The 25,145-nt window shown below is 42.4% G+C and overlaps 1 protein-coding gene across 3 annotated transcripts in view; it reads left to right on the forward strand.

Moving 5' to 3' along the window:
- Positions 1 to 25,145, forward strand: part of ATP23 (ATP23 metallopeptidase and ATP synthase assembly factor homolog) — a 57,078-nt gene that overhangs the window by 19,758 nt on the left and 12,175 nt on the right. The window contains exons 2-7 of one of the 3 annotated variants that reach the window (XR_014026882.1): positions 9,178 to 9,223; positions 9,306 to 9,387; positions 10,257 to 10,394; positions 10,865 to 11,241; positions 11,711 to 11,958; positions 12,259 to 12,362. Coding sequence is in view for 2 of the 3 variants with exons in the window: in XM_081330951.1 (XP_081187077.1) it covers positions 9,178 to 9,223; positions 9,306 to 9,387; positions 10,257 to 10,394; positions 10,865 to 11,053 (455 nt within the window). In the remaining variant the exon portion in view is untranslated. Of the gene's footprint in view, positions 1 to 9,177; positions 9,224 to 9,305; positions 9,388 to 10,256; positions 10,395 to 10,864; positions 11,635 to 11,710; positions 11,959 to 12,258; positions 12,363 to 24,162; positions 24,247 to 25,145 lie in introns of those variants that run through there. The other 2 variants (XM_081330951.1, XM_081330950.1) reach the window with 2 other exon arrangements.

The raw sequence follows: 25,145 nt of genomic DNA on the forward strand, positions 1-25,145 counted from the left end.
CCCCCCACAGACACCCCACAATCTGAGTGATGACCTGGCCATTGATCACATGACCCTGGGACACTGAATGAATCAGTTGCCAAGCATCCAAATGTAAATCACATGACCCTGGGTATGCTGCAACAGTCATAAGTGTGAAAAATGGTCATAATTCAGTTTTCAGTGCCATTGTAAGTTCGAACAGTCACTAAGTAAATTGTTGTAAGTCGAGGACTACTTGTACTTTATTATTTTTTCCCTCTTTTTTTGGTCAAGTTTTTGACACCTTGCTGGGTGACTGGTGGTACTCGGATATTGCCTTATCCTAAAAGTGGTACAATGGGTGAAAAGGTTGAAAAGCCCTGCTGTAGAAATAATTCTGCACAGAGAGTACACCTTTTTGGGACAGATCATGCATGCAAAAATGTACAGTAGCATCAACATCACATTGTAGTAGGTGGTGTTGATATTATTTATTTCAATTGTATAATATTATTTGTATTTCATAATTCCAGATTCTAATCTTCCCAAAGTGACTTACAAGGTTAAACCTACCAACTAACAACAAAGATTGCTTGTTCCTCTCCAGCTGGGGTCATGGTTAATGCAGAGATCTGGCCTAAGAGAGAACAAAATATATATATATCATTTGAGTATTTATTTTAATAAAGTAATTTTGTGGATATATCATCTGAACCAAACTGTGTACTCTTCCATAGCAAAGGAAGACACATATCAGTCAAAGTTCAGTTCCTTCTCCATGGCTTCATCTTTTTTTTTTTCTCCCTTTCCAATTTAATTACAATTCTGGGACTTTCTGCTGGTCTTATTTTTTCTAGATACATTATTGTTAACTTTTAAATACATATCTTAGAACATTAATCAAGAATGTTGATGTTGTCATCTAGCTGGACAGTTGGAAGGAATAGAAACCTCAAATATACCACTTCTCCTCAAAATGCATAAAATTTGCTTTCTCTTTAAGTTGAAATGATGCTGACCCAAGGTATATGGAAAACAATATTACATTTTCTCTTTTTCTAGCAAAGGTTTATGGTATTCTTTTTCAGTCACTGTATTGAACTTATCTGTAACCTTATTTATAAAACTGACTCATGACACTGTTACATTATTTTTTTTGTCCAGGTGTAATTTATATGGATTGAATGTAAGTTGCCAATAAAATACTTCACTTATATAAACTTAAAGTAATGTAATTTAAAATAATTTTTCCTGCCTACCATTCTCCCTGTCCCATTCACTTTTTTGATACCAGCACTTAGTATAACTGTTAACCCCTAGTTTTCTGTGTCAGAAGCAAACATCATTGGTTCTCCATTACTGAGTCCACATGATCAATGGTGTTCCAAACTTGCCACTTTCCCGCAACTTCATCATTCCTTCTAAATGCACATAAAGAAAAAAATAGGATGAAAAATCAAATAATGCTTTATTTTCTGATCCACTACATAAGAGAGACACATAAACTTCCTAATCCTGGGCCTGGTAATTCCTGACAACAACCATTTTCCCCACAAATAATTGATAAAACAAGAGTTTACATAAAAACTTTGTCTTAAAAAAAATAAAGGCTTATACAATAATTCTTGATTAATAACCACAATTGGGATCTGCATCATGGTCACTAAGTGGGAAATCACATAACTGCAATGAGCTTACATCTTCACTTCTCTTTCAGTCATTAACTGAATTGCTGTGGTAATTAAATGAAATGATTTTACTTCTTCCTTCTCTATTAATTCTGCTTGTTGCAAGCTACTTGTGAAGAACCTGTATAGTGATCAATCACATGACTGTGGACCAGTGCAATATGGTCATGAATGCAAAGGAGTTGCTAACTATTTGTTTTATATCATGATAACTTTGAGGAGTTACTAAGTGAAGCAGTTGGTAAGTGAGTACTTGCATAGAGAGCATAATGGTGCCCAGTTCATGTTATTTGAATACAGTTGAGAAAGACTCCTAGTTAAAATCTAGAACACGGGTCGGCAACCCGCAGCACCGGAGCCTCATGCGGCTCTTTGAGCCGTCTCCTGCGGCTCCCAGTCGCCCGGTGCGTGCGCACCTCTTCAAATGGGCAGTGGTGCACCCGCACCTCTCCAAATCTTTGGAGAGGTGCGCGCGCACCTCCGCCCAAACGGGCAGTGGCGCCACTCGTTGGGAAAGCTGCTGCAGCCCGTTTGCACAGCTGCTGCGTTTGTCCATGTTTGGCGAGCGCGGCAGGTCTCCCAACGAGCAGCGGCGGTTTGGAGAGTGCGCGCACACCTCTCCAAACCGCCGCCATCCCGTTTGGAGGTCTGCCACGCTCGTCAAACATGAACGAACACGGCAGGTCTCTGAACGGGACGGCGGCGGTTTGGAGAGGTGCGCGCGCACCTCTCCAAACCGCCGCCGTTCCATTTCCACAGCTGCCGCGTTTGTCCATGTTTGACGAGCGCGGCAGGTTTCCGAACGGGACGGCGGCGGTTTGGAAAGTGCGCACACACCTCTCCAAACCGCCGCCCTCCCCTTTGCACAGCTGCCGCGTTCGTCCATGTTTGACGAGCGCAGCAGGTCTCCGAACGGGACGGCGGCGGTTTGGAGAGAGCACACGCACCTCTCCAAACCGCCGTCGTCCCGTTCGGAGACCTGCCGCACTCGTCAAACATGAACGAACGCGGCAGGTCTCCAAACGGTACGGCGGGGGTTTGGAGAGGTGCGTGCGCACTCTCCAAAACGCCGCCGTCCTGTTTGCACAGCTGCCGCGTTTGTCCATGTTTGACGAGTGCGGCAGGTCTCCGAACGGGATGGCGGCGGTTTGGAGAGGTGCGCACGCACTCTCCAAAATGCTACCGTCCTCTTTTCACAGCTGCTGCGTTCGTTTGTGTTTCTTTCAAACGCGGAGGAATGCAGCAGCTCTGCAAACGGGGCAGTGGCGGTTTAGAGAGCTGCGCAGCTCCCCAAACCTTCGCCTCCACATTTGAAGAGCTGCTGCATTCATCAAACGCAGAGGTTTGGAGGTCCCGGGAGAGGGGGAGGGCGCTCGGGTGGCTCCGGCGGTGCCCAGGCTGAAGGTGCCGCCGCAACCCAGTGCCCGTTGTTTGTGAGTCCGTCTCCCCCCCGCATAAGCTGGTGGCACTGGGCAGCGACAGGTGCGTGCAGCTCAGGATGCGGTGCGGGCGTAGGGGGTGGTGTATTTTTTGTTTTGCGCATGCGCGTGCGTGCCCACATGTGCGCACACATTTTGCGGCTCCCACTTTTTTGTGTGTATGACGGAACCGGTTCCGAGTGGCTCTTTTGCTGTTTCTACAAGAATGTGCCAATGTTTTAAGACAGTTGTAAGTTAGATGGACACAGCTTAATTTGTTGCAAGTCAGCTTCCTTATAGAGTACAGTACTTCTTCCTCTGAACACAGGAGTAAAGTTTCAGTGACTAATGGAAAAGTAAAGCCTTCCGGGTGGCAAGGCTCCGTCGATGGCGATCATTTTTGACCATCAGCCCCATTGCTCCGTTCGAATCACGAAAACAGTGACAATCTGCTGTTTCACGGTTTGGGAATCCTCCCCTTGGGAGAAGAGGCGAGGGTGAGCATTCATGTAGAGGTAGAGCTCCCCTGGACCCCCAGAATTTCAATTTGGGGGTCGAAGGTTGAGAACTCCCTCGGAGCCTGAATTTCCGGACTCGGGGACTCCTCTGTTTTAAGGTGTTAAAACAGAGCAGGATGCTGCAACCATCCCTGCACTCAATATTGTATTTTGGGTTACTTGGACGCAGGCAGAGCTGAGCAGGAGAATATTGAAACAAGTATATGATCTTTAGCTCTGGTTTAACTTAAAAGAAGGGGAGGAAGATGGCGCTGGAATAAATTTCTTGGAGAAAGCGGGAAGAACAAAAGAATAAGGAAAATAATATAAAAGATCAAGGAGGAACACAGAAAGTGGATTTTTAAAGCTGTAAAAGACTGTTAAAAACATTTGAAATTGGTTTAAAAGAGACTTAAAAGATTTGGATATTTAACAGTAAAGCAACAAAGTTGCAATTTGGGTGGAAAAGTGAAAGTGAGAAACAAAAGTTAATTGGGTGTTAAAATGGCTTCCAAACCACCTAGATTTACTGTTTCTAAAAGTGCGGGGATATCACCAGTTCAACAATCTGGAGTTCAGACATTGATGCCACCCCCAGCAGCACCTACACCCACATTAACACTAAAAGTTTTAAAAGATGCTTTAAAACTTCAATCTGAGCAAATATCTGAGCAAATGGCAGAGCTTATTAATGAGAAAAATAAAGAAATACGAGAGGATATTCTGCTGGCATTTCAGGGACTGACAGTTTGTATTGAGAGTCTGGATGAACGCGTGGAAGAAGTTAGGCAAAATAATTTGATATTGGAGGCTAAAATGTGTGAAGCTGAGAATAAAATGGATAAAATTGATGAGGAGGTGGTAATGATACAATATAGAGACATGGAGTTTGCCTTGAGGATAAGAGGTTTGAAAGAAAATCCACAAGAAAATTTGGAAGAGATATTGGCAAAAGCTGTGGCGCCTATTTTGGGTTGGCAAGCTGAAGATTTTATATTGGAAATAGATAAAATATTTTGTGTTAACTCCTGGATTGCTAGGCAAAGAAAATTACCAAGAGATGTGGTTGTCTATTTTACAAAGAGAATGATCAGAAATGCGATTATTCAAGCCTTTTATAATAACAGATTTAAAGTGGCTGATCAAGAGGTCTTAATTTTGAAAGAAATCCCACCAAGAATTTTAAGAAAAAGGAAAGAGTTTGTTTTCCTGTCAGATGAATTAAAAAAACGACAGATCCAGTTCAGATGGGAGATACCAACTGGGATAGTGGTGAATTATGCTGGTACAAGATATCGTCTTATTACAGTTCTGAAGGCACGTGATTTTTATTGTAACATACTGAAAGCAGACCCACCACCATCCCTAGAATTTAAAAGAGGGAAGGAAGAAGGAGCGCAACAGATACAATCGGAAGGTATACAGCGAGGTGAAGAAACCACCTCGCTGATTCCAAAAGAAGCACAGCAAACTCTGGAAATTGTGCAGCCCTTGGTCCCATTAGAAGAATCAAAGGCTCAAAGAGTGACACAGGCTGCAACTAGACGAAAGGAACAACAACAGCAACAGAAACAGTATTCTACAATACAACTCAAGAATCTAATAGTGAAGCAGTGGGAGGAGCGAGACCAAAGAGGCAGATGCTTGTGGATCTGCAAGATATGCTCCAAAAGCTTCAAGTCTCAAAAGATGGCGACAAAGTTTCTAACATGGAATGTTAATGGTTTAAACTCACCGCAAAAGAAAAAGAAAATATTTCAGTATTTGAAACAATTTTAAAATGATGTTTGCAGGAAACGCATATCCGTGTATCTGATCAAAAATATTTGATAAATTCCAGACTGGGTATACAGTTTATTGCATCTGCTCCAGAAAAGAAAAACGGTGTAGTTATTTATGTGAAGAAGACTTTAACAGCTAACCTAATTGAAGCAAATAAACCAAGATATATTATAATTGAGCTTTTAATAGAAGGGAAGAAAATACTTTTAATTGGATTATATGCACCTAATCAACAACAAGAATTTTACAAACTTTTACATAATAAAATAATTCAATGGGATTATAAAACATGTTTTTTAATGGGAGACTAGAATGGAGTGCTGGACACACAGAAAGATAAAAAAGGACCTTTTAAAAGTACTCCAAATCATGCTAGATTGCCTAAATACTTTTTTGATATGAAAGATTTGGAACTGAGATGTCTGGAGAGAACAAATGGTGGAAGAAAGGGATTTTACTTTTTTTTCTGATAGACATCAATCTTTTTCCAGGATTGACTTTGTATTAACTACTAATGATTTTTTTCTAGGGTTAAGAACATTAAGGTATGTCCAAGAATTTTATCAGATCATAGCCCAGTATGGATGGAATTGGACAAGGGAAGGGAGATAGGAGATCTTGGAGGTTAAATGAAAACTTATTTAGATGTGAAGAAAATGTGGAAGAATGCAAAAAACAAATGAAAGAATTTTTTATTATAAATATACATAAGGGTACACCCATTGAAATGGTTTGGGATGCAAGTAAAGCTTATAAGAGGAGTGTTAATATATTTGAATAATAAATATAGACGTAGATTGGAATATAAGCGTAAAGAATTAGAGGAGGAAATAAAAATGAAAGAGAAGGCTTTTATTTTGAACTCATCTAATGAACTCATCTAATAGGAGGCTGAAAGAAGCAACTAATTAGGGCAGTTTGATATGTTGATGGCAGACCAAGTGGCAACTAATTTACGATATGTTAAACATAATACTTTTTATAATGCTAATAAGCCAGGTAGATGGTTAGCTTATCTGTTAAGGAAAAAACAAAAATCATGTAATATAGATAAGATAGAATATAAGGGTAAAGAGGTGTTTCAGCAAAACCTTATTAAAAAGGCTTTTGTTGAATTTTATTCCAAATTATATGCTAGGGATATAACTCAAGGTTTAGATATAGATAGGTATCTACAAGGAGTGAATATCCCTATACTTACACAAGAGCAAAGGGAAGGGATGAATCAACTGATAACTGCTCAAGAAATTATTTTAGCAATTAAACAACTAAAAGTGGGTAAGGCACCTGGAACAGATGGTTTGACAGCCATTTATTATAAAAACTTACAATTAGAGTTGGTGGAACCTTTAAAAGAATTATTTAGAAGAATTCAATCTGGAGGAGAAGTGCCTCCATTGTGGAAAACAGCATTTATAACATTGATTCCAAAGGAAGATCAAGATCTTACCCAATCTAAAAATTATAGATGTATATCACTTTTAAATACTGATTATAAGATATTTGCAAAGATTTTAGCAAATAGATTAATGAAGGTTATGCAGCAAATAATTCATAGTGATCAAACAGCATTTATAAGTGGTAGACAAATGAAAAATAATGTGAGACATATTGTAAACCTATTAGAATATTTGGAAAGAAATAATCAAGTCCCTGCAGCGCTGATTTTTTTTGGACGCTGAAAAGGCGTTTGATCAATTGAATTGGCAATTTTTATTTAAAGTCTTAGAGAAGATGGAGTTTGGTGATAGGTTTTTACAACCTATTAGGGCAATATATCAGAAACAAACAGCTCAAATAATAATTAATGGTAGCTTAACAGAAGCTTCCAAAATTGAAAAGGGTACAAGACAGGGATTTCCGTTGTCACCATTGCTGTTTGTTTTAACATTGGAAATATTATTGATTAAGGTACGTGACTCAAATAAAATAAAGGGAGTTAAAATTAAAGATCTGGGTGAGAAATGTAAAATTTACACAGGCACAAAATGTAAGAGAATTTTTATAAAATGTTTTATAGATGGCATTTAGATCCTAAAAAATTAGCATGTATGTATCCAAATTATCAGCCTAAATGTTGGAGGTGTGGTTGTGAGGATGCAACGTACTACCATATATGGTGGACTTGCAAAAAAGTTAAAGCTTTTTGGATTAAAATTTGGTGGAATATGCAGAAGATATTTAAGAAAAAGATAAGGTTTTCTCCACAGTTATTTCTGTTGGGTATTATTACAGATTGTACCGTTATAGAAACTAAATTGATTTTGAATTTAATAACGGCAGCAAGACTTGGTTTTGCAATACTGGAAGAAGGAGGAACTGCCTACTATAGAAGAATGGACTTTAAAAGTTTCAAACTTGGCAGAAATGGCAAAAATTTCAGCATATTTGAAAGAACAATCACAACAGAGATATATTTCGGAATGGAAAAGATGGATCGATTATATTCAGAATAAATATGGGACTAAAAAATTTCATTTAGCATATGAATGAGTATTAGAATTATAAGATGTATTATTTAGTTATGTTCAAGTTGAGTTAAAGTGTGATTCGATTTAAAGTGTATTTATAGATGGTTAGCATATTTTAGCTCAGGTTTGTTAGAGGCAATACCTTGTATTCAGCTGTGGGAAGTTGGGGGGGAGGGGGGGAGGGAAAGTTTGGGTGGGGAGGGGGAGGGAGGGGAAGTTGGGGGAGGGGGAGGGAAGGAGTTTATACTTAAAATGCACTGTAAAACTTTTCAATTAAAAAAGAAAGAAAAGTAAAGTACTCTACTTCTACTGTCCAGTCTAACCATTGAGATAAGTTGATACTCTTCTGCAAAACCAAAAACCCCCCAAAACAACCCTGTTGATTTCCTTGACTATGGAGTGTCAATCATCCAGGTCATGGTTGTGCCAAAAGTACTTTTTCAAAAGGCAACTGGACTTTCTTCAGTTCTGAAGAAGCTTCTTGGATAAGAAATGAAACATGTTCAGATGAAAAAAAAACATGAAAATCTAGTTGCCTTTTGAAAGAGTACCTTTGGCACGTGTTGATTTCCTCTGCACAGAAGATGTCACAGTCAGCAAAGTGGGTGCTCTGGTACCATGGTTTTATTGTAGTATCTAGGTCACAGGTCTGCAAACTGCGGCTCCGGAGCCGCATGCGGCTCTTTCAGCCGTCTCCTGCGGCTCCCAGTCCTCTGCCATGTGCAGTAGAAAAAAAAGTGGGACTAAAAAAGTTCAACCAATCAATTCAAATAGGCAGGGTAGGTGCATATCTCGCCTTGGCTCCACTCTTCAAACCCTGTTCTGTGCATGCGCGCATGTACGCGCATGTGCACACATTTTTTGCGGCTCCCAGTTTTTCCTTTTGTGAGGGAAACGGTTCCGAGTGGCTCTTTCACTGTTTCAGGTTGCTGACCCCTGATCTAGGTGTTCGGCCACCTATCTTGGTGTCCTATATCAAAAGAATATTTTTTCAAAGTTTTTATCAAAGCAGAATATTCATTTCCAATTTTACTCAGATTTAGTTCCTGTACTTCTTGGCTGTGGAAGTCATATGTACATTTGAACATTATTAAACTCCCTTTAATTAATGAGATTTTATATCTAAGTAAATACTTAGGATTTTACCAGTAGTATCTCTTGTACTCAATCAAGTTCAATAGTGCCCTCATCTTTGTGTTTTGATCATGATTTCTATAAATTGTTTCTGGATGTATGATATTTCATTAGTTTAATGATATTTTAAATACTTTCTGTGGTAATTTGAAGATGTACTCTGCATTTTTTTCTCTGAACAACAGATTTGCTTAGAAATGAATTATTGTGCCATTGTTTATTCTAGGTCCACAAGCTAAACTGCTACTTGATGCTATGAAGAATTCTGGCTGGTGAGATAATTTATGTTCAAAAATTATTATATGAATGCTATGTATTATATTTGTTATATGTTTGACTCTTCAATTCTTTTAGTGCTGTCACCAATAAGCGACATATTTCATGTGAAAACTGTGATAAACATGTTGGTGGAGGATTTGATTCTTCAGTATCACAGGTAAATTGCTATTTTTTCTACCTAATGTTTACAGGTTTTTATGCTCTGTTATGTTAGTAAAACAAAGTAGTTAAGTTATATAGTCAGTATTAAATAGTAGAGTTTAATTAGAATGTTTATGTTAATCTCAAGTAATAGTTTATAAATATTGATTTTAAACCCTCTGATTTTTTATTGGGTTAAAATAATAGTTTTTTTCTTCATTTCTTTGTAAGCTACTTTCATTATATTAAAATAAATGGTGTTATTTCTAGATAACCATAGCAGGAAGTCAAATAATTTAGGAACAGCTGTCCAAACCACCTCTGATCACAGTGTTTCTGATGCACAAGCAGACACTGGGGGATGTATATTTTTTTATTCAGTATTTTTAGTAAGTATCGATCATGATAGAAATGGCATTGTCAAGCGCCAGGGAAATCAGGAGATCCAAGCAGTTCAAATGGTATAAAGATTTATTGTAAGCTTAAGCTCTATAAGAATCTGAATTGCTAGTGGTCAAAGCAATTTAGCAGTAAAAAAGAAATTCATGGTGGGCTGGACTTCAATCTCTTGTGGGTGTGAAGGGACTCATGAAAAATGATGCATTTGACTCCTCCCTCACGCTCAGCCTAGTCATCTCCTATAGGCATGTTGTAATGATATTAGCTGATGTTTAGTTTTTAGTTTGTATTTTACTATGTATATTTAGTCTCTTGGAGGTTCCTTATGCCCAGAAAAGAAAAGAGAGGGTGAAACCAGATAAATAGTGCCCTCAAGTTCTCTAGCGCTACATTTAATGCTATGGTTGAACAATGCTGTGTAAAGAACATTATGCTGTGAAAACTCATTTTAAAATGCATTCTTAAAATTTTGGGTTAACTTTGCAGATTGTACTTTGCCAAAACAATATACATAGTCAGTCTCAAATGAACAGAGTGGTTGCACATGAACTTGTCCATGCATTTGATCACTGTCGTGCTCATGTGGATTGGTTTAACAATATAAAGCACTTAGCCTGTTCAGAGGTAAGTTGAAAAACTTAATTTTATAAATATATTTTAATAAGTATATCAAAAATGCACAGAGCATAAACCTCATATTAACAGTTTCACTTACAATAAAGTCTTGTGCTTATTTACTCAGAAAGTTAAGTCCTGATGGTTTAAGTAAGGCATACTTCTGAATAAATTAGTAGACGTTTATGATCTTATTATCATATTTATTTCTTTGCTTGATTCCTGTTGTGAATATCAGTCTGTTTTCTAGGTAGGCTTCAACATTCACAATCTGTAGATATCTCAGTCTGTACCCACAAGTGAGACATGGTTGTTGTCCATGTGCCCATGGAGTTTTTCTAGTCCCACCCAGTCGCCCAACTCAGGCTCCCAAAACAGATGTGTCTCTGCCCGAGCATGAGTAGAGGGGCTGGGCTCCTTGTCTGACTGTGAGTCTTGGTGCTCCTCAGTACCATCCTCAGACTCCAATGTCATTCCAGGCTCCTCCTCATCTGAGTCCTCAGACTCAGCTGCCGGATCCACTGACTGAGGAGGAATCACAACATTATCCCGCACTGCAAGACCCTTCCCCCAGGTCTGATGGGCCGGATGCGGTTGTGAAGAGAACTGTTCGTGGAACGACATCACCAAGGCTGGAGCATGCATGGTGGTCGCATCCTCCCAGGTGAACTACTTCGGTCGATAGCCCTTCCACTCAATCAAAGACTGGAATCGGCCTTTCAGCCAATGGGAGTCTTGAATACTGATGACCTCATACTCGGGAGTGCTGTCTCCGTCATGTTATTCCGATGGGGTACATTCTGATTGGCAGAGCGGACACGCTGGTTGTTCTGGGACCAAGAGAGACTGTGACAAGGTTAACCAATAAGCGACCGGTTTAATGATGGCTTCAGTAGGGAACAGTCCTATGTACTGGTGGTCCAGTTTCTTGGCAGACTGGTCTGACAGAAGGTTCCTGGTTGACAGCCATACCCGATCTCCTACCATTAATGTAGGCATATCTCACCTCGACTGATTGGTGACTTTCTTGTAATCTTGGCCTTGGCCTTATCTAGTTTTCGCTGCACCTATTGATGGATAGCCTGTAACTCAGTCAGATATTTGTTAGCTGCAGGAACTGGTGAGTCGAGCTGCAAGAGGAGAAAAAGCCAGGGATGGTACCCCACATAGACCAGGAACGGTGTCATATGCGTGGAGGTGTGCTGTGAGTTATTAAAAGCTACTGCAAGATAGTCTGCCCAATTGTCTTGTTGCTGATTCACGAAACAACGCAGGTATTGTTCTAGGTTTCCAATTCCTTTCTCTGTCCCGCCATCCGTTTGCAGATGATGCGCTGACGACAGGCAGATTTGTATGTCTAGGGCCTTCATCAACCCCTTCCAGAAACAGGCCGTACATTGAGCCCCTCTATACGAAACGACCCTATCTGGGAGGCCATGCAGCCAGAAAACCTGCTGGATGAACATGTGAATGGTGGTGTGGGCTGACAGCAAGCCATGGCAGGAAATGAAATGTGCCATCTTGGTCAGCATGTCCACCACCACAAACACCGTTGTGAAGCCAGAAGATGGGGGTAAGTCCATCAAGAAGTCCATGGACACTGTTCCCCAGGGTCTCAGGCATTAGCAAGGGCTGAAGTAAACCCAGTGGGGCCCATGTCGCTGACTTGTCCTGCCTACACCGTACACAAGACGTGACATAGGCCTGGACATGGTCTCCTACTTGGGGCCACCAGAATATATGGGAGACTAGGTTCAGTGTCTTGAAAAGGCCAAAAAGCCCCGCTGCCGGATTATCATGACATTGAGTGAGAATGAGCCCTCTGAATGGCCCTCCCGGAACATAGAGCTGAATCTGTCGATTGAATTTCCAGGCGGTCTGCAAACTTTCCAGATTCTGTGGTCCGTCCAGACTTCAATTTGCTAGCGAGCCCCTTCCAAATGATGTCTCCAGGCCTCAAGCGCCGCTTTAATGGTTAGTAGCGCCTTCTCCCAGATGGTGTAGTCACTCAGCCAGATTAAGTTTCGGGAAATAGTACATGCAAGGGAAGAGAGCACTGCCAGGTGCATGAGCCTGAAGTAACATTGCTCCAACGGCAATATCGGACGCATTTGCTTCCACGACAAACGGCTGTTGCGGGTCAGGGTGATTCAAGATGGGTTCTGTAAGGACCCACTTCAACTAACCACCCAAGAAACCAGAACTCTTGAAACAGGCATTGTCTCAAAAGGATACTTTTATTAGGGGTCAGTGACTGTAGGGAAGTCAAGGCGAGATCTGGGGAAAATCCCATGCAAAAAGTATAATTAAGCAAGCAAATATTCCTCTCACCAAAGTCATAATGTTCATTTGAAATTCACCCAATCCACAGGTGGTATGATATGCGGGTAACTGGCATAGTTATTGTGCATCTCAAGGTCTTCTCCAGCTTTTGTTTCTCTGTAACTGGCTCCCTGATAAGGGAGACACATTCCTTTCTCAAGGATAGAGGCAGGAGAGGGAAAGTAGAAAGCAAAAGTTATCCCAAGCTCCCCTTCCCCCCAGCAGAATAGCAGGCCCCAAAAGTAGAATATATATGCAAGGGCAAACACAGAGGTTTTGGGGTCCTGACATACGCCCCCCCCCTAGAAGAATGGGAAATCCACCTAGAAAACAAAAAGGGAAAGGGAAACAACAACATAGAAAGTCAATGAGGTTTGTCAGGATATTTAGAATGAAAGCATTTTAAAAGCATAGGGGCCCTAATGTGTCTCTTCTACACCCACTCATTCTGGGCAGAAGGGAGATTCTTCCAAGCCACTAGGTACTGTGTCACCCCATGGCGTGTTTGAGAGTCTAAAATGTCTTTGATTTCAAAATGTTGCTCTCCCTCAACCATGATAGGTATAGGCACCGGTGGTGCAGGAAGCCTGATATTGGAGGTGAGTTCTGGTTTGAACAAACTGCAGTAGAAAACAGGGTGGATTTTCTGTAGATACTTTGACAAATCTAATTCAACAGTCACAGGATTGATAAGGCGCTTAACAGGAAAAGGTTCTGTTCTACCCTCCGTTTGTCAGCTTGGGGTTTGTAGCCCTTCCTGGCTTCATCCAGGGCCTTCCTGACCACTGGCCAGATGTTTTGCAATTGTTTCATCTACTCCTGCAAGGAGGGGATCTCAGGTTCTTTGATGGGGAGTTCAGGCATGGCCACAAAGGTTTGACCATTAGCTACTTGAAATGGAGTGAAACCAATATAAGAGTGTACAGCATTATTATAGGCAACCTGTTCTGTCCTCTCCCACTGAGTAGCCTCAAAGAGGCTCACAAGTCCAACAGAAGCCAAACATAAGCTGAACAAATGAAAACTAGACTTCTAACAGTTAACTCTCTCCAAAGTTTATATCAGACAGCAATGTTGTAATTACTGGGCAATGTTCCCATGTTCTTGGTAGATGGCCAGCAGCTTCAGAGCCTAGATACGAACGAGCAGACACGCTACAAAACTCAAACGCCAACAAATTGTCCACCACGCCTGTCCTGCGCAGCCACACCCCTTTTATACTTTGTAGGGTGTGGCCCTACGTCTCCCGCCATGCCTCTTGGGACATTGCAACAATTGCTGCTGTTGTTGACGACATATTCTACGTCTCTCCCTTGCATCTCCAAAAGAGGCTCTTCCTCGGTGCTGCCGGCCTCTGCCTTCTGTTCTGCCTCCCCCTCTGTTTGGCTGTGGTCCATAGGCACGTCAACCACAGTCAGTTCTTGCTGACTCACCAAGGGAGTCAGCCCCTCCGGCACGCCACTCGTGCCAGCTTCCTCCTGCAACTCATCCTCCGAGTCGATATGCCACGATAAAGCACCCTCCGGGGCCGGGGTCACAACACAACCTCAGCAAACGGTAGCAGGTTGGCCCAATTGTCTTGTTGGTAATTAATAAAACATCTCAGGTACTGTTCTAGAAGTGAGTTAAGCCTCTCTGTCCCCCCATTAGTTTGAGGATGGTGAGAAGATGATGGCCCCGAACTAGAACCCATTAAGTCCATAAAAGCCTTCCAGAACCTAGAAGTGAATTGAATCCCTCGGTCTGAAATTATACGTTGTGGGGCTCCATGAAACCGATACAGTATATGTTCTGCACAAGTAGTTTAGCTAAAGTTTTTGCAGTTGGAATCTTGGGGCATGGGATGAAATGAACTTGTCTAAAGAACAAGTCTGTTACAACCCAAATTACAGTGTTTCCAGCACTTTCAGGCAGCTGTACAATGAAATCCATAGAAATCTCTCTCCAGGGTGCTAACAGACTTTCTACTGGTTGCGGCAGTCTGGGGATTTCCCTTTTTGCCTCTTAGCAGCTGCACATGTGGGGCAGCTGGCCACATAGCTTTCTATGTTCTTTTTCAATGCAGGCCACCAAAATTGTCTCTTAATAAGATGTAAGGTTTTTACAAAACCAAACTTTCCAGCAGTTTTTGAATCATGTCCTGTTTGCATCATTTTAAGTCTCAAGACTGCTGGGATGTAAAGTTTCTCTCCAATCTACACTAATCCATCTTTTAATGTACACAGGTTATTATAGTTACAAAACCATTCATCTGTTCCTAAGGTGACTTTAAATTCCTTTAATAAAGTATTTCTAACAGGTTCCACTGGTTTTGATTGGGCCCTAGTGCTCACAGGGGCCACCATTTGATGAGGATGCAGAAATGGTTTGGCCGCTTCTGCTTTCTTACTGTTATATTGTGGTAACCTGGATAAGGCATCAGCCAGAAAATTCTTCCCACCAGGGAGGTAATGAATTGTAAAGTTGAAATGATTGAAATGTTGGGACCACCTTGGTTGTTTAGGGGAGAGTTTTCTGGCTGTTTTCATGGCTTCAAGGTTATGATCAGTCCATACTTGAAATGGTATTTTATTTCCTTCAAGGAAATGGCTGCAAGTGAGCAAAGCCTACCGTACAGTGTAGGCCTCTTTCTCCCAGGCTGCCCACCTCTGTTCAGTCTCTGACAATTTTCTAGAGGTGTAAGCACAAGATTGCAATTGTCCATCTTTATTTCTTTGGAGTAAAACTGCTCCCACAGCCACATCACTGGCATCAGCCTGAATTATAACAGGTTGTTCTGGGTCCGGGTGTTTCAAAACCGGCTCCATAGAAAAAAGTCTCTTTAAGTTTTTCAAAAGCTGCTTGACATTCTTCTGTCATTTTAACAGTTGACTAGGCTTTGGCTTATCTGCCCCCCCCCCCTGGTCTTTAACAGGTTCGTGATTGGGAGGGTAATCTGCAAAAGAGGGGATGAATTGTCTGTAGAAATTTGCAAATTCTAGGAAACTTTGGAGCTGTTTCCTGGTTTTGAGGGGGTGCCCAGTCTAAGACTGCCCTCACTTTCTCTGGGTCCCTCTCTATCCATTCATTTGATATGCAATAACCCAGGTAATCAGTGCGATTTTTGTGGAATTCACATTTTGACAGTTTGGCATACAGTTCGGCAGAGCATAGTTTTTTCAGTACTGCTCTGACTAGCTTAATATGTTCATCTTTTGTTTCGATGTAAATAAGGATATTGTCCAGGTAAACTAGGCCTCCCTTATACAAGTGATCACGTAGAACTTCGTTGATCAGTTGCATGAACTTTAAATTGGAAGCAACCCAATGGGAAATTGAAAGCACTTTTCCACTCATCTCCTTTCTTTATTCTTATTCTATATATAAACCTCTATCAACTCCAGTTTTGAGGGGGAAAAATCTTTCAATAGGTGCGCTAACATGTCTTTCATTAAAAGTAATGGATATATGTTTTCCATGTGCACATTGTCGAGGCTTCTATAATCCACACAGAGACAGAGAGAGCCAGCACTGGGGTCCCCACCTGCCTCCTTTGCTCACAGCTCGGTTGATGCCTTAGTGGAAGCCTGGGAAAAGGCTGCCACGGAGGCACTTGACCGAGTTGTTCCCTTGCGGCCCCTGACCCAGTGCAGATCCTAGTGCGCTCCATGGTTTTCTGCGGAGCTCCGGGAGATGAAGCATCGGAGACGGGGCCTAGAGAGCTGTTGGAGATCCACCCGGTCTGAATCCGACCGATCGCGACTAAGATCCTTTACTAGGTCTTATCTCGCGGCAATGAGGATGGCGAGGTCTAATTACTTCGCTACACTCATTGCGTCCGCAGATAACCACCCGGCCGCTCTGTTTAGGGTGACTCGCTCCCTCCTTAATCAGGAGGTGAGGGAGGATCCCTTACAGGGTTGTGCCGAGGAGTTTAGCCAACATCTGTCGGACAAAATCGCTCGGATTTGGACCGGTTTGGACTCCGACTGGGCAGAGTCTGACGATCAGGACATGGGTGGTCTTGTCGATGTTATCTGGGAGGAGTTCGACCCTGTGACTCCAAAGGAAGTGGACAGGATTATGAGGAAGCTGAGCTCCACCACTTGTTTATTGGATCCGTGCCCTTCCTGGCTGGTTTATTCGGCTCGGGAGGGAACACAAGGCTGGCTCCAGGCAGTGATATCTGCTTCCTTGAGTGAAGGTTGCTTCCCCTCCGTCTTGAAGGAAGCGGTGGTGAGACCTCTCCTCAAGAAACCTACCTTGGACCCAGCTGTATTAAACAACTTTCGTCCGGTCTCCAACCTTCGCTTTCTTTCTAAGGTTGTTGAGAGTGTGGTGGCGCATCAGCTCCCTTCAGTCCTGGAGGAAATTAACTATCTGGACCCGTACCAATCGGGTTTCAGGCCCGGGCACAGCACGGAGACGGCATTGGTCGCCCTGGTGAATGATCTCTGGAGGGCTCGGGACAGGGGTTGTTCCTCTGTCCTAGTCCTATTAGACCTCTCAGCGGCTTTTGATACCATCGACCATGGTATCCTGCTGCAGCGTCTCGGGATTGGGAGTGGGAGGCACGGTTTTTCAGTGGTTCTCCTCCTACCTCGTGGGACGTTTGCAGTCAGTGTTGGCAGGGGGACAGAGATCGACCTCGAGGCCTCTCGTTTGTGGAGTTCCTCAGGGGTCGGTCCTCTCGCCTCTCCTGTTTAACATCTATATGAAGCCTCTGGGTGAGATGATTCGTGGCTTTGGAGTTGGGTATCATCAGTATGCTGATGATACCCAGCTTTTCATTTCGACCCCAAACCACCCCAGTGATGCCCTCGACGTGATGTCCCGTTGCCTGGAGGCGGTCCGGGTCTGGATGGGGAGGAACAGGCTTCGGCTCAACCCTGACAAGACGGAGTGGCTGTACGTGCCAGCATCTCAGGAAACTCAGATCATTCCATCTCTCACTATGGGGGGTGAGTTATTACCCCCCGTAGATAGGGCTTGCAACTTGGGAGTTCTCCTAGATTCACAGCTTTCTTTAGAAGATCATATATTAACTGTGACTAGGGGGGCCTTCGCCCAGTTGCGCCTGGTGCGCCAGTTATGGCCCTATCTAGACCGTGATACCTTGCGTACAGTCACTCGGAGGCTCCAACTGGTGCAGAATGCAGCCGTGCGAGTTGTGTTGGGAGTCTCCCGATACTGTCATATTACACCTCTGCTCCGTGAGCTGCATTGGCTTCCGGTTGCCTTCCGGGTGAGATTCAAGGTACTGGTTATGACCTACAAAGCCCTACATGGCATGGGTCCGGAGTACCTTAGGGAGCACCTGCGGCCGGCATCAACTTCCCTCCGCCCAGTGCGCTCCCACAGAGAGGGCCTCCTCAGGGTGCTGCCGTTCGGAGAATGCCGTCTGGTGACCCCCATGGGGAGGGTGTTCTCTGGGGGTGTGCCTGACCTGTGGAACCGTTTACCAGTTGAGCTCCGGATGGCTCCCGACCTTCGCTCCTTCTGACGCGACCTAAAAATCTATTTGTTTGAACAAGCCGGCCTGGTCTGATGAGTTTTTTTCTAATGATTGTTTTAATGTAATTTATTTTCTGCATTTGGGCACTAGGGTTTAATTGGTTTTTAATTTCTGTATTTTGGGTATTTTGGTATTTATGTCCCTGTTCACCGCCCTGAGTCCTTCGGGAGAAGGGCGGTATACAAATAAAATAAAATAAAATAAAATAAAATATAAATAAATAAATAAATAAATAAATCTTCTCTGAATAACTGGCTGCTACCTGGGGTCTAACTGGCTTGATAAATCCCCGCTCTAAGTTCTTTTTGTAATTTTTTTCAGTTCGTTCAACTCTCTAGGAGTCATTGAGTACATTTTAGGTTTTGGCAATTTCACCCCAGGATGATTTCTATTGCACAGTCTGTGGCCTGGTGAGGGGGGAGTTCGTCTGCCCTCTGCTCGTTGAAAGCTTCAGCCAAATCTCGGTATTCCATTGGGAGGCTTTGTAAGTCTGACTCACTGAGGGCGGAGGCAAAATCATGACGTAATCCACATCTCCCACCGTTTCCTTTAGTAATAGGCGGGGTTTCCCCCTGTGGGAATCTCAGTTGCCCTTCCCTCCAGTTAATCATGGAGTTCCACTTCTTTAGCCAAGCCTGTCCCAGAACTAATGGCCACTCCATTCCTGGGGCCACAATAAATGTTAAAGTCCCTGTGTGGCTCCACAGGCATTATACAGCTCTTCATTGAGTCCATCCTGGAAACAGCTTGCCAGGATGTCCTCTGGCCAGCGCAGCTGACTGGCTAACTCTCTGAACTCCTTGATATACTCAGCATCTTGTCTCCTTTTTTGCTTCACTGTCTTAATCTGCTCCCAGGCTTTTTTATTGGTCAGCCAGTCTTCGAAACACTTACAAAGCGCAGCCATAAATCGATTGAAGTTTCTCAATTCGGGTGCATTTCAGTTGTAGTCTCACCATCCAGTCAGCTGCTCCACCTTCCAGAGCCAGGATGACCACATGAACTTTCTCGACATCGTAGGAAGTGTTCTCCTATAGATTTTCATGTAGGTGAACACTTCTGCCAGGAAATATTCCAATCGCTTCGGGTCTCAATCAAACTTCAGTCTGATTAGAATTGGTTTCACCTCGGCTCGCTGAGGAGGTCTCCCTCTGGCTCCTTGAGACAGACAGGCCCACCACTATGCTGCCTCTTGGGCTCCAGCTGTTGCCGTCTCTTGGGCTTCCGATTCTTCTTCCTCTGATTCCTCCTTCAACTCTTCTTCTGACTCACGGCTTTTCTTCAGCTGCATCTTGAATTCATAAAGGTTTTTTTCACATACTCCATCACCACATCCATTGCCCCTGATTTTGGTTCCTCCTTTTTTCCATCTTTATCAGGAGGGGCAGGGTCTGGATTTTTCTTCTTTGCTTTTTTCTTCCCTCCACCTTAAGTAAGAGTGACTTTTGTGGCTTTCTCCTCCTATCCTTCCTTGTAACCGACCCCAAGTGACCATCTGGCTCAATCTTCACCAGAAGGTCCAGCCTCTTCCAGATCCCTGGAGAGGCTTTCATTGACTTTTAGGCAGAGGAGATCTTTGGACCATTTCTCTTCCTGGAACTTTTCCATATAGAAATAGATTGATTACTATGCAGATGTCGCCTTATGTAAGGACCCACTTCAACTAACCATCCAATAAAGCAGAACTCTTGAAACAGGCATTGTCTCAAAAGGATACTTTTATTAGGGGTCAGTGACAGTAGGGAAGTCAAGGCGAGATCTGGAGAAAATCCCACGCAAACGATATAATTAAAGAAACAATATTCTTCCACCAAAGTCATAATGTCCAGTTGAAATTCAGCCAATCCACAGGTACTATGATGTGCAGGTAACTGGCATAGTTGTTGTGCATCTCAAAGTCTTCTCCAAGCTTTTGTTTCTCTGTAATCGCCTCCCTGATAAGCGAGACGCATTCCTTTCTCAAGAATAGAGGCAGGAGAAGGAAAGTAGAAAGCGAAAGTTATCCCAAGCTCTCCCTCCCCCAGCAGAATGGCAGGCCTCAAAAGTAGAATATATATGCAAGGGCAAACACAGAGGTTTTCGGGCCCTGACAAGTTCCTTCATAAAAGCTTCCTTTAAAGCCTGAGAAGCTTGTTGCTCTAGGGTGCCCCAATGAAACTGGGTCTTTTTCTGCAAGAGCTGAGTGAGGGGCAACCGGTCATGGAAGCAAAACCAGGGATGAAGGTTCTATAGTAGCTGGCGAACCCAAGGAGTCGCTTGACATCTTTAATGCGACCTGGGGTTTGCCAAGTACACAAGGGCTCGACCTTGCTTGGCTCCATGGCGATGCCCTCAGGAGAAATGCGATGACCTAGGAAATCAATGGGCGTTTGATAGAATTGGCATTTCTCCAGTTTGGCATACAAACGATGATCTCGGAGCCATTGCAGGACCTGACAGACGTGCTGGTGATGCATCTCACATGAAAGGGAGTAGATCAGAATGTCCAAATAGATTATGACAAACTGATCTAACAGATCCCGGAATATGTAGTTCATGAAGTGTTGGAAGACCGCAGGGGCATTGGTCAGTCCAAACGGCATCACTGTATACTCGAAGTGCCCATACCAGGTGCCAAACACTCTCTTCCATTCATCACCAGGACAGATCCAAACAAGATTGTAGGCTCCTCTCAAGTACAATTTCGTGAAGATTTTTGCCTCGGAGCCATTCCAGAAGTTCGGGGATGAGAGGCAGAAGGTATCAATTACCGTAATGGAATTTAATTTACGATAGTCACAACAAAGCCTTAATTCCCCAAACTTTTTTTTTACAAAGAGCACTGGTGCGAACACTGGTGAAGACAAGGGCCGGATAAAACCTTGAGCCAGGTTTTTGACCAGGAAGTCCTGCAACGTGGCCAACTCGGGGTCTGACATGGAATACAAACGCCCCACCAGGAGAGGCATATCAGGGACTAAGTCGATGGGGCAGTCGTATGGCCTGGTTGGAGGCAATTGATCCGCCTCAGTCTTACTGAACACATCAGCCTAAGTTGCCAGTTTGGAGGGCAGGGAGACCCCTGGGGGATCCACCACCTGGCTGGCAGAAACTTGGCGGGTGTGGTCCACACACTGTAAACTCAGAAAGGTGGCCAAGTTCTGGGACCAGTAAATCTGCCGGTCATGCTTCTGGAGCCACACCAATCCCAAGACCACAGGGAAATGCAGGTTGGAGGTTATGTAAAAATGAAAGGCCTCATGCAAGCTGATGGCCATACCCAACGGTTGCGTGGCAGCCTTAATTGTCCCAGACAGACACACTCAGCCATCAATAGTCTCTACTAATAGAGGTGGTTCCACTGGGCATTGGGGAACAGCCCATTTGGCCACAAGTGCCATGTCCATAAAGTTTGTGGTGGCACCAGAGTCGATCAAGGCGTGTACTGGAATCCCGTCGCTTCCCGGGGAGGAGCTGTGTGCCACCAGTATCAAGTGCCGTGGGGGTCCGAGTGCAGCATCCGATGGACGTCACTCGGGGTTGGGAGAAGCCCGACCAAAAACACATTTTAGGTCAGGCTCGGGGCATTTCTCGACAGATGTTGTTTTCCTGAGACAGGCTTGGTAACTGATGCCCCCGTCGCTTTTTGGGGCAGAATGCAACCAAGTTCCCCACAATAGAAACACAAATCCCCCAAACACCATCTATTCATTTCTGCCACCGATAGGCGAGGTCTAGCAGCACCTAACTCCATAGGCTCTTCCCATAGAACTGGGGTCTCATGCATAACCTGGGCTGCCCGAGTCTCTGGGGTGGCACGACGACTCCTATGCTGCTGCAACCAAGTATCGATCCGCAAACAGAGATGGATCAACCCATTGAGGTCTGGGGGAACATCAACATGGGCCAGCTCGTACAACAGCCTTTCCGACAAACCATTCTGGAAAGCGTCCATGAATGTAGCTTTGTTCCAGGCTGAATCCTGGCTAAGCAGCCGAAGCTCACTGATATATCCCTGTAAAGGTCGTCGGCCCTGCTTCAGAGCTTTCAGACGTCTGGTAGTAGTCTGCGTCTTAATCGGGTCTTCATACATGAGACGCATGTAGTCACAAAACCCTCCAAAGTTATCCAGCAACACACTAGGCTGGACCAGCAGGGGTGTGGCCCAACAGGCCGAAGGGCCGGATAGGAGGCTGATCATAAATCCCACTTTATTTTGATCAGTGGGGAAGTCCGCCACTCTCAGACTGATAAAGAGTTGGTATTGTCCCAAAAGAGCTGGAAATATATCCAGAGTGCCATCAAATTTATTAGGCACTACTATTGGACACTTCCACCAAGTTGTTGGGAGAGCTGGGCATTCTCCGCATGTAACTGCTCCATGGCAGTAACCCTGATATTTGATTTATTTTAAGTTATATAGAAATATATGAAGTACTAAGACAAAAATCATTATGTTATGGACCATTTTTTCTGGATTGTTTGCAGCAATCTTTTAGTCTATATATGTGTGAGTATGTGCTTGTGTCTATGTACTCTTATAGCAAATCCAGGCTTTGTAAAAAGAGTGAGATAAAGAGAGTTAAGAGGTTATGGTAACATGAATGGTTTTTAAATGACTAATGTGTTCTTATCTTCAGTGAATATAACAACATATTCACTTATCTATTCTCTCCTCCCTATTTCATCTAGAGCAGCCTAAAAATGTCACAAGGGAGAAATTGCAGCATGTTTTGCAACTTTCAAATAATGATTTAAGTCATTGTTTGACCTCAGCAGTGTATCCTTCTAACCCTTACTGCAAGAAAACATTTAAAAGCAAACACATAAAACAACCTATAATATCTCCACTCAGTTATTTAAATTAATATAACAATAAATAGTTTTGCAAACAATCAAAAACATCAGCTAATTTATCTTTAAGACAAAGAATAATAGTTCTTTCCCCTTTTTTGTCTTGGTTCCAGAGAATAAGCATCCTGCCTCACGTGATTTAGAAAGAGCTTTACAATTTGTAAACACAAGGAAAAAAATCCTTATCTATGGCAGTTATATGATCTTTTCCCACTGATATGTCCTTTGAATTGAACTTGGTACCTTGTGTCATGGATGTATCCAATTCTATCGTAATTTGCCATTGCCTCCTCAGATTTTTTAAAACTTTTCTTTCTAATATAATAATTCTGGTACTATCTAGTGATGTCTCATTCAAGGACTAAGCAGAGCCCACTTATATAGCTTCAAAACTCCAAAAGGATAGGTTAGATACTGCCATCTACTGAGATAATCAAATTTACTGACTGATAGATATTCATCAGAACTTAAGAGGTGCCATTTAAGCTAGTCTGGATAGTATTACCTAGAGGTTGGAGAAGATGAAATTGCTAAGTCAGAATATCAACTCCTATTGTCTTCATGGCTATGTTCATCTAGTTTATTGGCAGCAATGTGGGAATAGTTTAGTACAAGTTTTGGAGTGCTTTTTAAACACTTTTTGTCTAGCCTATAGCCTTGGAGTTTCCTGGTGTATTCCAACCATCCCAACCAAGCATTAATAAATGATTGAATAATTAATAAAATAAAAAATAATAAAATCATGTCTTCTTTAGTTTTTTGCGATCAGCCAAGTTCAGCTACATACTATTTAGCTCAATATTTCTCAACTGAGGAATTTGGGCATTAAAGTCCACACATCTTCAAGTTTCTGAAGTTGAAAACTACTGATCTAGTTGGATGAGTAAGATCATGTTCCGTATGTCTAAAATGAGATTAAGGTGATAGTCTTTCAGCAGTTGAATGGCTATATGAACAACCAAGAGAATTCAATTATTCTTAACTATTTGATTGTTGAAGCTCTTTTTACAAATTACACAACAAATTGGAAATAAAGAACAGTTTTGCAGCCAAACAAACAAAAGGTTTGGAATGGGATACTATGCTAACTTGCTTATAAATATTCTCAAGTTTGTCCATCTTTTGTAGATTCGGGCATCAAATCTCAGTGGCGATTGTTCTTTCATAAATGAGATGATGCGGTTTAGATTTGGGCTGAAGCAGCATCAGCAGGTAAGTTGATAATTATCTATAAAAGAAGAGATTTGGGTTCATGTCTTCATTTGAGGTAATTTCTTTTGTAATTTGAGGCTTAGCAAACAATTTCTTATGAAGGAATATAGTATCAGTAGACAAAAAAATAAGATCAGGTTTTTATCTTACTTATGCTCTCACTGTGTGTGTGTATATATATATACATATATACATATACACATCACACACACACACACACACACACACACACACACACATATATATATATTGTATGTATGTATATATGTATGTATGTACATAGAGAGAATGAATTCCTTCATTTCCATAATTTTAGCTGAAATAGGGATGTTGAAATAGATGGAACAAAAAAATAATCCTCAAAATAAGTTGTTTTGTTACCTGAATTTATTTCCCCATAGAATCATATTCTCTGAACATGTTTGTCAGTGATGGACAAGTTTCTTCAAGAATGAAAGAACTTCACATTTTGGTCTTCTATCAGGTCCTCACAGAGAGGATAAGATAATGAATCCACCTTCAAAATTGTATCTAGGGTGACTTACGTGTTGTGAAGCCTAGCATTGTCTTGTAGAGTCAGAAGTTTCTTCTTCCATATTCTAATTAATTGTTTTTTCGAAGTGACAAAGAGACAGAATGTGAAATACTTTTGTGACAGCATTTAAAAATGTCCATCAAGAGAATGGTGCAGTGAATGGTGATGATTATATGGAGATGTAAATACAGTAATATATTAAAAAATAGCTTTCATTTTTTTTGAGTATGTATTAAAATATTCCTAAAGTTATGGAAGTGAAAGCAATACTTTTAATTCAACCTTCATTTAAAAGAAAGGGGATTAAGGATGCAACACTTACTGTTTATTGGCCAGATCAATCTTTCATAATTTAGCCAATTTG

The sequence above is a fragment of the Vipera berus genome (genome assembly GCF_964194415.1).
Source record: "Vipera berus genome assembly, chromosome: 6".
NCBI lineage: Eukaryota > Metazoa > Chordata > Lepidosauria > Squamata > Viperidae > Vipera > Vipera berus.